The 14,754-nt window shown below is 44.9% G+C and overlaps 1 protein-coding gene across 3 annotated transcripts in view; it reads right to left on the bottom strand.

Annotated features, from left to right (window-relative positions):
• The window catches only part of ATG7 (autophagy related 7), a 53,913-nt gene extending 51,794 nt beyond the window's left edge, over window positions 1-2,119 (bottom strand). The window contains exon 1 of one of the 3 annotated variants that reach the window (XR_015050930.1): window positions 1,317-1,465. Coding sequence is in view for 1 of the 3 variants with exons in the window: in XM_085853272.1 (XP_085709398.1) it covers window positions 1,317-1,458 (142 nt within the window). In the remaining 2 variants the exon portion in view is untranslated. Of the gene's footprint in view, window positions 1-1,316; window positions 1,466-1,746 lie in introns of those variants that run through there. The other 2 variants (XM_085853273.1, XM_085853272.1) reach the window with 2 other exon arrangements.
• Window positions 2,120-14,754: the final 12,635 nt, after the last annotated feature.

The raw sequence follows: 14,754 nt of genomic DNA, 5'->3' as shown, positions 1-14,754 counted from the left end.
GTGGAGGTTACCGAGACTTTCTTTGCTTCCCATGGAGGTTACCGACAGTTTGCTTCCCATGGAGGTTACCGACAGTTTGCTTCCCATGGAGGTTACCGACAGTTTGCTTCCCATGGAGGTTACCGACAGTTTGCTTCCCATGGAGGTTACCGATAGTTTGCTTTCCATGGAGGTTACCGACAGTTTGCTTCCCATGGACGTTACCGACACTTTGCTTCCCGTGGAGGTTACCAAGACTTTCTTTGCTTCCCATGGAAGTTACCAAAAGTTTGCTTCTCGCGGAGCTCACAGTTACTTTGCTTCCCGTGGAGGTTACCGAGACTTTCTTTGCTTCCCGCAGAGGTTACCGAGACTTTGCTTCCCGCAGAGGTTAACGAGACTTTGCTTCCCGCAGAGGTTACCGAGACTTTGCTTCCCGCGGAGGTTACCGAGACTTTGCTTCCCGCGGAGGTTACCGAGACTTTGCTTCCCGCGGAGGTTACCGAGACTTTGCTTCCCGTGGAGGTTACCGAGACTTTGCTTCCCGTGGTCGTTACCGAGACTTTGCTTCCCGTGGTCGTTACCGAGACTTTGCTTCCCATGGAGGTTCCTGATAGTTTTCTTCCCGTGGAGGTTACCGACACTTTGCTTCCCCCGAGGTTACCGAGACTTTCATTTCTTCCCATGGAGCTTACCGACACTTTGCTTCCCCCGGAGGTTACTGAGACTTTCTTTGCTTCCCGTGGAGGTTACCGAGACTTTGGTTCCCGCCGAGGTTACAGAGACTTTCTTTGCTTTCCATGGAGGTTACCGACAGTTTGCTTCCCATGGACGTTACCGACACTTTGCTTCCCGTGGAGGTTACCGAGACTTTCTTTGCTTCCCATGGAAGTTACCGAAAGTTTGCTTCTCGCGGAGATCACAGTTACTTTGCTTCCCGTGGAGGTTACCGAGACTTTCTTTGCTTCCCGCAGAGGTTACCGAGACTTTGCTTCCCGTGGAGGTTACCGAGACTTTCTTTGCTTCCCATGGAGGTTACCGACAGTTTGCTTCCCATGGAGGTTACCGAGTTTGCTTCCCATGGAGGTTACCGACAGTTTGCTTCCCATGGAGGTTACCGACAGTTTGCTTCCCATGGAGGTTACCGACAGTTTGCTTCCCATGGAGGTTACCGATAGTTTGCTTCCCATGGAGGTTACCGATAGTTTGGTTCCCGCCGAGGTTACAGAGACTTTCTTTGCTTTCCATGGAGGTTACCGACAGTTTGCTTCCCATGGACGTTACCGACAGTTTGCTTCCCATGGACGTTACCGACACTTTGCTTCCCCCGAGGTTACCGTATCCATGATGCCGAGTCCACATGTTAACTTTCCGTTGATAAAACGCTCCGCTCGTTCTCGGTGGTTTCTCCCATGGTTTCCCGATCGGCTCCCCGTCCCTCCACTCTTGACGGCGCAATCCGTCCCGCAGTGCCCCCATCGTTCCATTACAAACACTCAAACACTCGAGGATTCTTAATTATTATTAATCATCATGTTCATTGTTGATGTTGCAATAAATCGCCAACTGGATTAACAAGGAGAACGACAGTTTTATTAAAACACCATTCATTCCGAACACGTGACAACGGAAACCTTCCCAGGGGTCAGAGAAGTCGGAACGTCTTTAAAATAAAACAAAACACGGAACTTGTTGTTGAACCATCCGAGTGAGGAAGTGAAAACGGAACACGAACAATCGTGGACCGATCACCGGACACGGAGGTACCTGTAAATGGAGGTTCGTGAGGACTCTCACAGATCGACACACACACCGAGCACCGGACCAAACGTGCCGCTCAGAGCGTCCTCCGGGATTTCACCGAAAATTCCGGGATTCGTACAGGGAGTGAAGCGATTCGTACAGGGAGTGAAGCGATTCGTACAGGGAGTGAAGCGATTCGTACAGGGAGTGAAGCGATTCGTACAGGGAGTGAAGCGATTCGTACAGGGAGTGAAGCGATTCGTACAGGGAGCGAAGCGATTCGTACAGCCGTTGTGAACTTGTGGCCAAAAAGAAAAAACCGGACGCGTCCCCAAATCGCCTCAACTGAGATACTCCATTCGTGTATCCACCGGTAACTCGTGTAGATCTACGAGAACTTGACTCTCACATCAAATATATACGAGGGCTCAATTATTCTCCGGCCTTTAAAATATTTTAAATACCGTGTATATTTATCCCAAGGGGTGTTGTATAAATTTAATATAATATACACATCACATTTTCACTGATATACTAAAATTCAAACTCAGCAATGACGTCTTATGAATCTACTGCAATCTATATAACATTACGGATTTGGAAACCTTGTGCACACAGACAGCCAGAGTCCCCGTCGTTCAGTTATTTCGATAAGTATGTGTTTACAGTTAGAATCCATCCCCTTTGTCTAATGGGAATTACATGTGTGCGCTACGAGTTATTTTATACTCAGGTTTATTATATCCTCATCAACAACAACTACAACTACATCAGCAACAACAACAACAACAACAACAACAACAACAACAACAACAACAACAACAACAACAACAACAACAACAACAACAACAACAACAACAACAACAACAACAACAACAACAACAACAACAACAACAACAACAACAACACCCTCACTCGACCCGGTTGCCATTACGCACGTGTTCGGGACCACGGACGTGAGCGGAGGTTTCGTCACCTCAGGGCTGGCTCCGCCTTGGCCAGATGGAGTGTTGGTCCCGACCAATGAAGGGCCGCCACGAGTCGCCTGACAACCGACCGTCCAATCAGGAGGCGAGTGGTGAGAAAAGAAACCCCTCCCACCGGTGTGTTGAACAAGACGAGTGTGTTCTGCAGTGATTGTGGCGATTGGCTTGGTCCACGGTCGTGGTTCGAGAGTCTGCGGCCCTTTGCGGGGGATTCTCGTCGTGGTGGTGGTGGCCGAGCTGCCGGAGACGTGGTCGTGGGTTCGAGTCCCACCGTGGTGGTTTGCGTTGGAGTGCTCGAGCTGGGATCCCCGTTCACGGACTCCGAGCTCCACAAGTGCGGGTCCGGTGAAACCGCACGAGGCGGGGAGGTACTCGGCTCTACCGACTAAAGACCCACGGGTCCAGTTTCTTGTGTGTGCGTGTGCGTGTGCGTGCGTGCGTGCGTGCGTGCATGTGTGCATGTGTGCGTGCGTGCGTGTGTGCGTGCGTGTGTGTGCGTGTGTGCGTGCGTGCGTGCATGTGTGCATGTGTGCGTGCGTGTGTGTGTGCATGTGTGCGTGCGTGCGTGCGTGTGTGCGTGTGTGCGTGTGTGTGCGTGTGTGTGCGTGTGTGTGCGTGTGTGTGCGTGTGTGTGCGTGTGCGTGCGTGCGTGTGTGCGTGTGTGCGCGCGTGCGTGCGTGCGTGTGTGCGTGTGTGCGTGTGCGCGTGTGCGTGTGTGCGTGTGTGCGTGCGTGTGTGCGTGCGTGTGTGTGTGCGTGTGTGTGTGTGTGTGCGTGTGTGTGCGTGTGTGTGTGTGTGTGCGTGTGTGCGTGTGTGCGTGTGTGCGTGTGTGTGTGTGTGTGTGTGCGTGTGTGCGTGTGTGCGCGTGTGCGCGTGTGCGCGTGTGCGCGTGTGTGCGTGTGTGCGTGTGTGCGTGTGTGCGCGTGTGCGCGTGTGCGCGTGTGTGCGTGTGTGCGTGTGTGCGTGTGTGTGTGCACGCGCGTGTCCGTGGGCCCCGTCTTTAAGTAGGATTGTTCAGTGCTTTTTTGCTCATTGTACATTGTCTGCCTTTTATTCGTGATAACTCTGCTCTGCCTCCCCCTCCCAGATTATCGTTGTTAAATGTACCAGCTCGTTTTCTGTGCTTTCCTCCATTGGCCGAGCAAGGTGCGTGTTACGAATTGGTAGGGCCGTTCGTGGCATGGATTGTTCATTTGGTCTGGCGCAGCTTTGGTAACTTCCGCTTGGTTACGCCGGATCCGAGTCGGTGATAGCGACTCGATTCGGACAAAGTCGGTCGAGGGTGTGGTTTCCCCGGTAGTTGGACCACGTGGGTATTTCGATATATTGAAATTAGGCAATTAACCATACCCCACAAAGTCGAAGTATTGGCGACCACGGTCTGCTAAGGGACCCGTGAACTCTCGGACTTATCCGAGAGTCACGACCTAAATTCCGTGTGTTCGGTGGAAGACGACTCCACTGCTCCATCCAGTGGTCGTTTATCGCCACTGAACCACGGCCCACAACAATATTACTCGGGGGGGGGGGGGTCTCCCAGATCTACTAAATAAGGCATATCAGAGTTCTACTAGTATCTTCATACTCCACTGAAAGACTCCTGTGATGCTTTCCGAGTTAAGTTGAGACCAAAGAAAAAATCTCCATTTTAAGATATCCATCTCAAACGTCACAATAATTATGTAATGTGAAGCAGAAGTAACAAAAAAAAGTAGACCCTTTCAGTAGGCTTTAGTGAACACAAAAATGGCGAGTGGCGTCTGCAACAACAGTAAAAGAGAAGAATATGCAAAGCACAAAAGTCATTAAAAACTGTCACACAATCATACTATCACCATCACAAAACTTCGGAACGATCTAACAAAACTATATCACACAAAACTCAGGAACAATCTAACACACAACAAAGTCATCATCCCCTTGCTCAGAAAAGCCACTACTCAGAGGTTCGACGGATAGGGGTTCGACGGACACGCTGTGATCGTCACAAAGGTCGCAAATCAACATATTCTCAGAGTTTTGCTCAAGAACATGAGAGGGCACGAAACTCGGATCATTCGTTTCCGGCGAAACTCTGCCAGTCCCACTCTCCTGATCGCGAGGGCCATCATTTTGTATAGGGCCATTTTGAGGGCCCTTTATGACAGAGACTGTAATATTTAACCTTTGGGCAAGAGGGGGGAAATATGTTGTGTTTGCATCTTCACGTGATATATCAGCGGATCACAGGTCATGCGACCTTCCTGCCGGGGATTGAGATTCTGCCATCTTGGCTGCAATACATGAGTCGTGCTAACCCTGGTCCCTTGTGTTTGTGTTGTCTTTCTGTCGGGATACAACAGCCGCCAAGTATGGGGCTGCAGGGTCAGAAGATATTCTTTGCGCCATCATGACCAGAAGTTATTCGCCAAATGCTGTACATGTCACCAATGATAACCGAAGATGTCTGTAGGATGACCAAATTTTCCTGGTGGTGCATGAAGAGGTTTTTTGTGGGTACATGCCATGACCAATCAACTTGCTATTGCTTGCCAAGCCAGCTCTTCCTTATCAACCATTTCATTGGAATGTTTGATTGAGTGCTTAAGTCACTTGCCGAGCGCCCTACAGTCAATAACGGTACAGTTGGTGTCTTGATAGTGTTGTGGAATTTGTTGTTAACCGACTCGGTGTAAATCCTATTACTCAATTTTCTCTTTACACCCAAATGATCCACTGTCCACAAGGAAAAGTACATTTCATCAAAGAACATTTATTGCGCGGTACCACGGATTCCAAAACACTGGGATGTAAACATCCACAATGATTTGCACTAAACTAAGCTTACATTTCCTGATATATGTATATATTTTGGTAAGAGTGGAGGGGTAGAACAAAGAGGGAGCATGATGACCTACAGCTGGCCACATGGGTCTGATAAGCATTAGGCAAAATAACTCCAACTGCAATACGTGTCCACTGGGTGAAAGCGAATGACATAATCATAGCAAAAGTTGGAGTGTTATCAACCAGCTCACCCTGTTTCATGGTAAGGCATTCCTTTTATGAATATTTAGGTCAAAAGACTCTTGGGTCAAGGGAAACATAACGGACAGCCAATTCGACTATAGCATAAAAAATTAAACTTATAAAGCACCAGCAATAATTATAATTGAGAGTACGTGAATATAATTATTTTTCTTCCACAATAGGGAGGTGGTACAAATGGCTAGGTTTGGATTGGTAAAGGGACTCTCCGTGGGGGTGTGTGCATGCCTGCATGTTTGGTTACATGCGTGTGGTGCGCATGATTCATGGGTGCACGGACCGAACTCTCACCTCGGCCCATGGTGGTGGCCCTGTGGTATGTGATGCTGTGGTGGAGGTTTTAACTTTTGACCTCAGCAGCGTATGGGTGATCACAGTTTCCTTTGTCCTCATGGCTGTTTCGAAAGCAATTGGTTATTTTATATAAATTGGGTGTGCATTTAAAAAGGTTATGTGCTTTCTCTTTGTGAGTTTCAAAGCAAACTACAGTACGTTTGATAACATGCGATTTCCGAACTGTGTGCCGTGTCAACATGTTTTCCAAATTGCCAAGCCAAATGTTTTCCACCTGTCACATGATGATTGGCAGCTGTTTTTGAAGAATAATATTTATGCACATCTCCCTGAAACATCTATATTGCCATGTTGTTTTAAAAATTTGTTTCTTGTATACCATACGTACTGTAATCACAATGGCTCCAATCTGTCCATTACCAAAAAAATTGCCGATATTGGCCACACACGCACACACGCACACACACGCACACACACGCACACACACGCACACACACGCACACACACACACACACACACACACACACACACACACACACACACACACACACACACACACACACACACACACACACACACACACACACACACACACACACACACACACTCAAACACTCAAACACACACACTCTGTGTTTTGTTCATAAAGCAGAACATATTCTCTCTGCTCCTGCCGAATACAGTGCAGCACCCTCCTGTCTCTCTCTGTCTCTATCTCTATCTATCTCTATCTCTATCTCCTCTCCCTCTCCTCCCTCCTCTGTCTTTTTCCTCCCTCTTTCCCACCCACCCCTTAATATTCTCGTCAGCAAAGTGACGGGTTGTGTGTGTGTGTGTATGTATATGTGTATATATATATATATATATATATATATATATATATATATATATATATATATATATATATATATGTGGGGGGGGGGTCTTCGTTTTTAGCTCTTCTGTTCGATGAACAATGAGCTATAGCGATACCCCCAGCGTGAGCGTGAGTGTGAAAATGTTAAAGTTTTTGGTGCAAGTTATTTTGAAGCTTGCCATTCATTTAATATGTGTACTTGGATGCTGATATTTGGCATGGAGGTTCCTTTGGGGTATATTATTGATGTAGTGAAGTTGAAATTAAAAAATAATTTCAAATTGTCGACCTGTTGTGAACTTAACTTTTTTGTAGCACATCAACGTTAAAGTTTTTGGTGCAAGTTATTTAGAAGCTTGCCATTCATTAATATGTGTACTAGGATGCTGATATTTGGCATGGAGTTTGCTTTGGGGTAGTGAAGTTTAAATTAACAAATGATTTTAATTTTTTTTAGCTCGCCTGTTGAAGAACAGAGAGCCATAGCGATACCCCTGGCGTGAGTGTGAGCGTGAAAATGTTAAAGTTTTTGGTGCAAGTTATTTCCTTTCTAATGTTTTTATCCACCACACTATTTTTTACTGATTACAATATACAAATACATATATTGCTTTAAAATGATTTGGATCAGACTTCACTGCAATGCTTTATAAACTAGAGGGGAAGCACTCGGGAGAGTGCACAACCTCCGCCGCCAATACTGCTGGGTCACTTAAGTGAACCTGATATCCTATTCATTGCACGTCAAAACGGATCAGACTCAACTGAACCACGATTGAATAAACTAAAGTAGATCGACGCGCATGTAGAAATGAAAAAAAAATAGAAAAAAAAATTTGCACCTTTTTTTTCAAAAAAATCAAAAATTTTTTGAAAAAAAAAGGTGCAAATTTTTTTTTTTTTCTCAAACAAATTTTTTTTTTGGGGTTGGAAATCACTTAAAACATGTAGAAATGCAAAAACAAAAATTCAAATATTTTTTTCAAAATGGCCGCCGTAGCGGCCATATTGGACTTTGCACCAAGTCCAAAATCGAATGGCATGATCCTTGGGCCATACCTAATCCCCCACCAAGTTTTGTCGAAATCCGTCAATGAGTTTTTCCATAATACTGTTCACAAACAAACAAACAGACAGGGGTGAAAAAACAGTAACCTCCGTCCATCTTTGATGAAAAATATCATGAGACTAGTCTTTTAAAAACGATAAATGTATAAACAGGCGAGCATTGAGTGGCTTTGACACCAACTCTCTGGTTTATTTATGTGTTGACTGCTTTTGACATTTGCACGTGCAACATGCTTGGGAGCCTTGTTGGTTTGGATTTCTGCTTGTGCTGTCGCTGATTCACAAACAAGCAATGAAACCAGTCCGGCAGCTGAGGGGTGTGTAGCATTGGGTTTCTTTATGTGTGTACTATTGTGAACGTCTTAACAGATGTGGAGGAACTCTGGGAAGGGTTTGAAAGAGCAAAGGGCTGACCTTCAGTAGCCTTTCATGGTTGCTTTATGCAGCCTCTTCGGCTCGAAGAGCATGGGAGGAGTCAATTTATTTTTATTATCCCAGCCACCTGGGTTTAGTTGATTGAGTGAGAGATAATTGGTTATTCCCTCCATTCACAGGTGAGAGATGTGAGTGGATCTGTTTTTAATTTATATATTGACTCCTTTTGACGTTTACATGTGGTACATACTTGGGAGCCTGACAGTTATGCATTTCTGTTTGCGCTTTCGCTGATGATTCGCCAATACGATGAAACCAGTCCGGCAGCCTGGGGAGTTTGTAGCATTGGGATTCTCATGTATGTACTAGTTGTGAATGTCTTTTCAGCTGTGAAGGAACACTCGGAAGGGTTTGAAACAACAAAGGGTTTACCTTGGGTCGCCTTTCATGGTTGCTTTGTGTAGGTTCCTCAGCTTGAAAAGCAGGGGAGAAGTTGTATGTATATATATATATATATATATATATATATATATATATATATATATATATATATATATACATGCATATTGATGCGGTTCTGCAAAACAGCATGCCTCTAAGGCAATGGCACCCAACATATAGTGATCCCCAGGCAGTTATTTCGTTCGTCTTTGTGCAGTCAGACCTTCCCCTCATGTCCAATCGGTTAATGGCACGAAGTGCATTGCATGGGTCTCATAGCTCTGTCTTCGAATTATATCTCCATCTTCTTTTCAATCCTGATTTCCATTTCAACCCTTTCCTTTTATCCATGAGACAAATCAAGCAAGCACACACACACGTTATGATTAACAGCCTGTGAAAGACTCACAACATGAACAAAGACTCTGCCTGGCGTGCGTATGGCACCCTTTCATTCAAATCTGCGCACAAATTTACAATAGCGTCTCACCTTGCTCAACCTTTGCTAACCAAAAACTCACCACCTCGACTACCAACATCTCTTGCACATGGGAAAAAATCATCCCGCACCTCCGCATCGATACAATTTGCCATCAAACGGGGCGTGCTGCATGGCCCAGGCCACTCGTCCGCGTGATGTGGGGACAAGCCAAGCACGTTAACAGCACCAACTGCATTTCACCGGGGATGCCCCAAATGGGCACGCAGGGCCGACGCGACCCTCGTCCAATCGCCAGAACACGGCAGGACGGGCGGAGAGGGACGGGGTCACTGTGCGGGGACGCGGAGCGGTGCGAGGCTCTGGCCCGTGTCGCGCCAGATGTGTGCATGAGACCGCTTCGGTCGGCCATCCGTGCCAGGTATTGCGAGGCCGTTAATCCTCATCTGCTCTCCTTCCTTCTGGCTATCGAATGTTCATCAGGTTTGTGTGTGTGTGTGTGTGTGTGTGTGTGTGTGTGTGTGTGTGTGTGTGTGTGTGTGTGTGTGTGTGTGTATGTGATGGCGCCTGTCGTAGCATAAGTTAAGATCGTAGAAGATATAACGGGATAAGTCTGCTCTGCATCTGCTTTTGTAAATTGCTTGCCTTTTATCACACCCCACAAATTCCTTGCTGTCCCTGCTGTACATAATAATAATCCCCATTCACTGTGGCACATACCTTTCCTCTCTTAATTGTAAATATATGCTTTGTATGGAAATGTTCTCAGCTTGTTTTCGTCTTTTTCTTCATTGGCCCAACATGGTCCGTATCCTCGCTTAGCTGGGACGTTATCCCCCAACAATCTGTTTTCTCACCAGTGTATGTGTGTGTGTGTATATATATATATATATATATATATATATATATATATATATATATATATATATATATATATATATATATATATATATATATATATATATATATATACACAAAGCCCAAGCTCAGCGTCCAATTCCACACTTGTGGAATCCTTGGCATATTGCACATGTTGGACTTTATGTTTTCCAGATGTTCAAAAAAAAAAACCTCAAAGCAGCTTTTACTTTTGGGATTGAGAAATCTGAGGATATTCCATCCAACGTTGCACGTGGTTGTTGTTTTTGCTTCCTTTTAAAGAGAAATCTTCCCATGTGATTGTTTTGTGCTGGCAGGATGGCCTAGCCTAGAGGTATGCACTACTTGTCCCTGAGCTATAAACTGTCATCCTGGTGTTTTGTCGGTGGGATGAGAAGTTAATAAATTTGTTGATGGATGTTAAAGATTCCACAGTGTCTTTTGCAAAGACGATTTGTTAGAACAAGCTGTCACCAGAACCCTGGCCAAATACAAAAATTCCTGCCCTGGCTTCCTGTGTCAGAGTGGCGACCTGTCCAGGATTGTAACACCAGCTGACCTGTCCGCCTGAAGACAGAAGCCAAAAGAACAGAGGAAAGAAGAATATGTGGTTAATGAACCCGCTGCACCTGAGCCTAGGTATGTGAGCCGAGGTACCTGAGCCTGCAAGGTACTTGATCACACGAAACATAAACCACAGCATCTAATTGAATCCATGTCATGTTATGTGGTCGGATAGGGTTGTGCTTATTGTGTGGAGCCAGGTTGTGCTTATTGTATGTGCATTATATAGCAGGAGTATATCTACGTAACATGTGGATCATAGCTGTGGCAGATCATATGAACTGTATACCTGTCATAACTGTGGCAAAGCAGGCCATCTATACAAGATGTGTCGTCTAGCATCCCAGCATGATATGGTCCACCACATCATCGATTCGGCATCGCAGCAGAGGATAGTTCACCACCAACGATTCAGCTGACCGAGGATTGGTAGAGGAAGCCCTTCCTGCTTCCGAGGAGTATGATCTTCTCAGTATGTCAGGCAAAAGCGAACCTATTGTTCTGGATGTCAAGCTGAATGACATTCCGTGAGGATGTAACTGGACACTGGCACCAGCCAGTCAATCATGAGCTCTGAACTTCCAAAAGGCTGTTTAGCTTGGAGACTATGAGGTCTGCATTCAGATCTGGGAACGCCAAGTTACAAACGTGTACCAATGAACTGATATCTGTAAATTGTTGTGCTGATATGAAGGTCACCTACAATGGTGCATCATGGGTATTACTATTGTGGATCATACACGGTAATGGGCCGACCTTATTTGGGAGTAATTAGCTTAAATCTATCAAATTTGATTGGCCTGAGATCAAGTCGATTGTCTGTGATGTTTATCACAATGCTATACTTGTCAAATACTCCTCATTGTTTGAAGGTGGTGTTTACCTGTAAAGGTGTTGAAGCCAAAATCTATGCGGATGAGAGTGCGAAGCCAGTTGTCTGCACCTCACATGATGTGTTCTAAAGTCGAGGCAGAGCTCGTCCACCTGCGGAAAGTAGGGCTCATTTGTCCTGTTGAGTTCAGTGATTGAGCATGTCTATATTGCCCCTGTATTAAAGCCTGGCTGCATCGTTTATTCCCCGGTAGTGCCACATTGCACATGCGCACCTGGGTAAGACACAGAACATTTCAATGAATACAGGGTAAGACCCTCTCTGTTTGTTTATTACTTGCAAAATTGAAGATTTTTACAAGTAAATTGGTTATATTAGTCGATTTTGTTATTGGATTCGTTAGATATCCCTTATTGCCGGGTTTTGTGTGTCTGTGTCTGTGTCTGTGTCTGTGTCTGCAACGCAAGGCTCCACAGCACAAACCAGCAAACCGATTTCGATGAAACGTGGCAAACAGGTGCCATATTGGCTGGGAGTGTGCGTGTTTGAGTTTCGTTGCGATGCAGCGGCCGAAAAACCGCGTTCACTATTTTCAATACTTGTCCTAGTTTTGAATGTGTTGAAACGAGACTTCGGAATTAAACACTGAGATATTTAGAAAATTTTACTCGAGCCGATTTTTGATTTAGGTTTTATTTTTCAAATGGTAGTCCTTCAAAAATAGGGTATCTATTTACCGTCATTTTTTTTATGAGGAGTGCCAGTTGGCAAAATACGCAATAGGAAAAATCTTGCCAGGCAGAGGAACAATTGTATGTGAACCAATACGTCTTGACAATGAATCTTCGTCGGTGGATCAGTCAGAATGGAAAGCTTCAATCCTAGTGGATCCCTCGTTGCCTACCGCCTTGTTCTGTCTGTTTGTTTGTCTGTTTGTCGCCTACAGGTCACAATTTTAAACCGACCATCACGAAGCTTCACCACATGGAAGAGTTTGTCATAAGGAAGAAGCCTATTGTTTTTAAGATCAAAAGGTCAACATCGGCCAATACAAAGGTCAACAACTTTGAGTTTTCTAAATTCCTCAATTTTCATCCGATTGACTTGATATTTGAAGAGGATTTATATTTCAGGTCACTGAATTAAAGTAGCCAATTGGTTTGGAGGTCAACATTGGCGAAAAGGTCAACATATAGGCCGAATTTCTAAAATTGACATTTTTCATCTGATTCACTTGAAATTTGAAGAGGAGTTGCATATTTGGTCATTTAATTCAACCACCAATTATTTTTGAGGTCACATTTGATTTTTGATTTTGCAAGTATTGTGCTCTGCACGATGTCTTCTTGTTTTATTGGGTCACCGAAATAGGTGACCTTTATTGTCAGTAATTCTGTCTGTTTGTTTGTTTGGATGTTTGTTCGTTTGTCATCAGCATAATTGGTAGTAAACGTGGGCCGATTTTGACCAAACTCGGGTGGTAGGTACATCTTATGACCTCGTGCTTTGGAAATTGTGATGGTTGCTCGGGACGCTTTGGTTCCCTTGCAACAGCCGAAAAACCTTCAAAATCAGTACCGTTCACATGAAATCAATTCCGAAAGCCATTATCCCACGTAGGATTATGAAATTTGGCATGCATCATCTACAGGTGATGCTCTACCAAATATATTCCGGTTTTTGTGATCTATGGAATAGTTTACCCGCAGCGCCCCCTACAAATGAAGTATGCCTGAAAATTCGCGAAAATTGAAGGCCCCCTAGCGACCAGGTGAGTGCATCGATCCAAATGAAACTTTGCAGGTTCATAGCACGCAATGAGTACTACAACGTTGCTTCATGACATATTGACCGATATTGCTTAGGTCAGGGGTCAAAGGGCAAAAATCGATAATATGCGAGAGCTGGAGGTGCCTTCGCGCCAAATGCTACTCCTCCTAGGGTTATGGTCAGATGGTCATGAAAATTCACACTAATCGTCTGGAATACATTGTGCACAAATGATCAAGCTGGATTTTCGATTTATATCTTTGTTCACCCACAGCACCCCCTCAAACTTTGGGGATTTACTGATATCAAACCGCATTTTCGGTACTTTTCATTCAAATTGATACCGAGTAGTTATCAGTCGATGGAACTCGATGAGATTTGGTATGCATAATCTTAAGGTGATTCTCAATCCGCCATATGACATCCATTTTTTTTCTATTTCTTATTGTTTCCAAATGCCGACCCTCTCAACTTGGGTGTCCGAGGGCCATTGAACATTCCCGCTGAAAATTCAAAGTACACTTCCTCCAAGACGGTTGAACCGAATCGAATGTATCTTTACATGCTTATAGACCGTAATGAGTACTACAACTTTGCTCATTTGCATAATGACCTATCTCGAGTAGGTCAGGGGTCAAAGGTCAATAAGTGCATTTTTTGGGTGAAATTGCCATTCAAGGCACCCTTGCTCCTACACGGATTAATCGATACGAATGAAAGTTCATACGTACATAGTACTCAATGAGTACTACAACTTTGCTTCAGGACATATTGACCTATCTCGGCTAGGTCAGGAGTCAAAGGTCAATGAGTGCATTTTTCAGGCAAAATGACGATTCAAATCCCCGTTGCTCCAACACGGGTTAACCGATACGAATGAAAGCTCATAGGTACAGAGTACTCAATGGGTCCTACAACTTTGCTTCAGGAGATATTGACCTATCTCGGCTAAGTCAGGGGTCAAAGGTCAATGATTGCATTGTTCGGGCAAAATGACCATTCAAAGCCCCTTTGCTCATACACGCGTTAACCGATTCGTTTGCAATTTCACAAGTACTGAGTACTAGATTAACTCAGATCAGGGGTCAGAGGTCATCGGATGCTCAGCGATCCATGGCCACCTCCCGGCTTGTCTGTCTGTGTGCAGGATATATCAAAAAGTTGTGGACAGATCCGGATGAAATTTAGTGGGCAGGTTTGGTGTGTGACAAGGACGAACTGATTATATTTTGTTGAAGATCTGAATCTGAATCCAGATCTGACTTCGAAAATTTTTCAGTGATTCTTCACCATTGAGAGATAGGGTTAAACTCATATCTTCTTCTTCTTCTTCTTCTTCTTCTTTTGGCTGCTCCCGTTTGGGGTCGCCACAGCGGATCATCCGTATGATCCACATAGTGATTTGGCACATGTTTTACGCCAGATGCCCTTCCTGACGCAACCCTGGTCGCCTCTTACGACACAGGGACATGGTACTCCTATTTTAACCGGGGTATACACC

The sequence above is a fragment of the Eptatretus burgeri genome, chromosome 13, assembly GCF_056783735.1.
Source record: "Eptatretus burgeri isolate ZD-2024b chromosome 13, Ebu_testis_v1, whole genome shotgun sequence".
In the NCBI taxonomy this organism is placed as follows: Eukaryota; Metazoa; Chordata; class Myxini; order Myxiniformes; family Myxinidae; genus Eptatretus; species Eptatretus burgeri.
The sequence above is the reverse complement of the archived record's forward strand: the minus strand, read 5'-3'. Positions and strand labels throughout refer to the sequence as shown.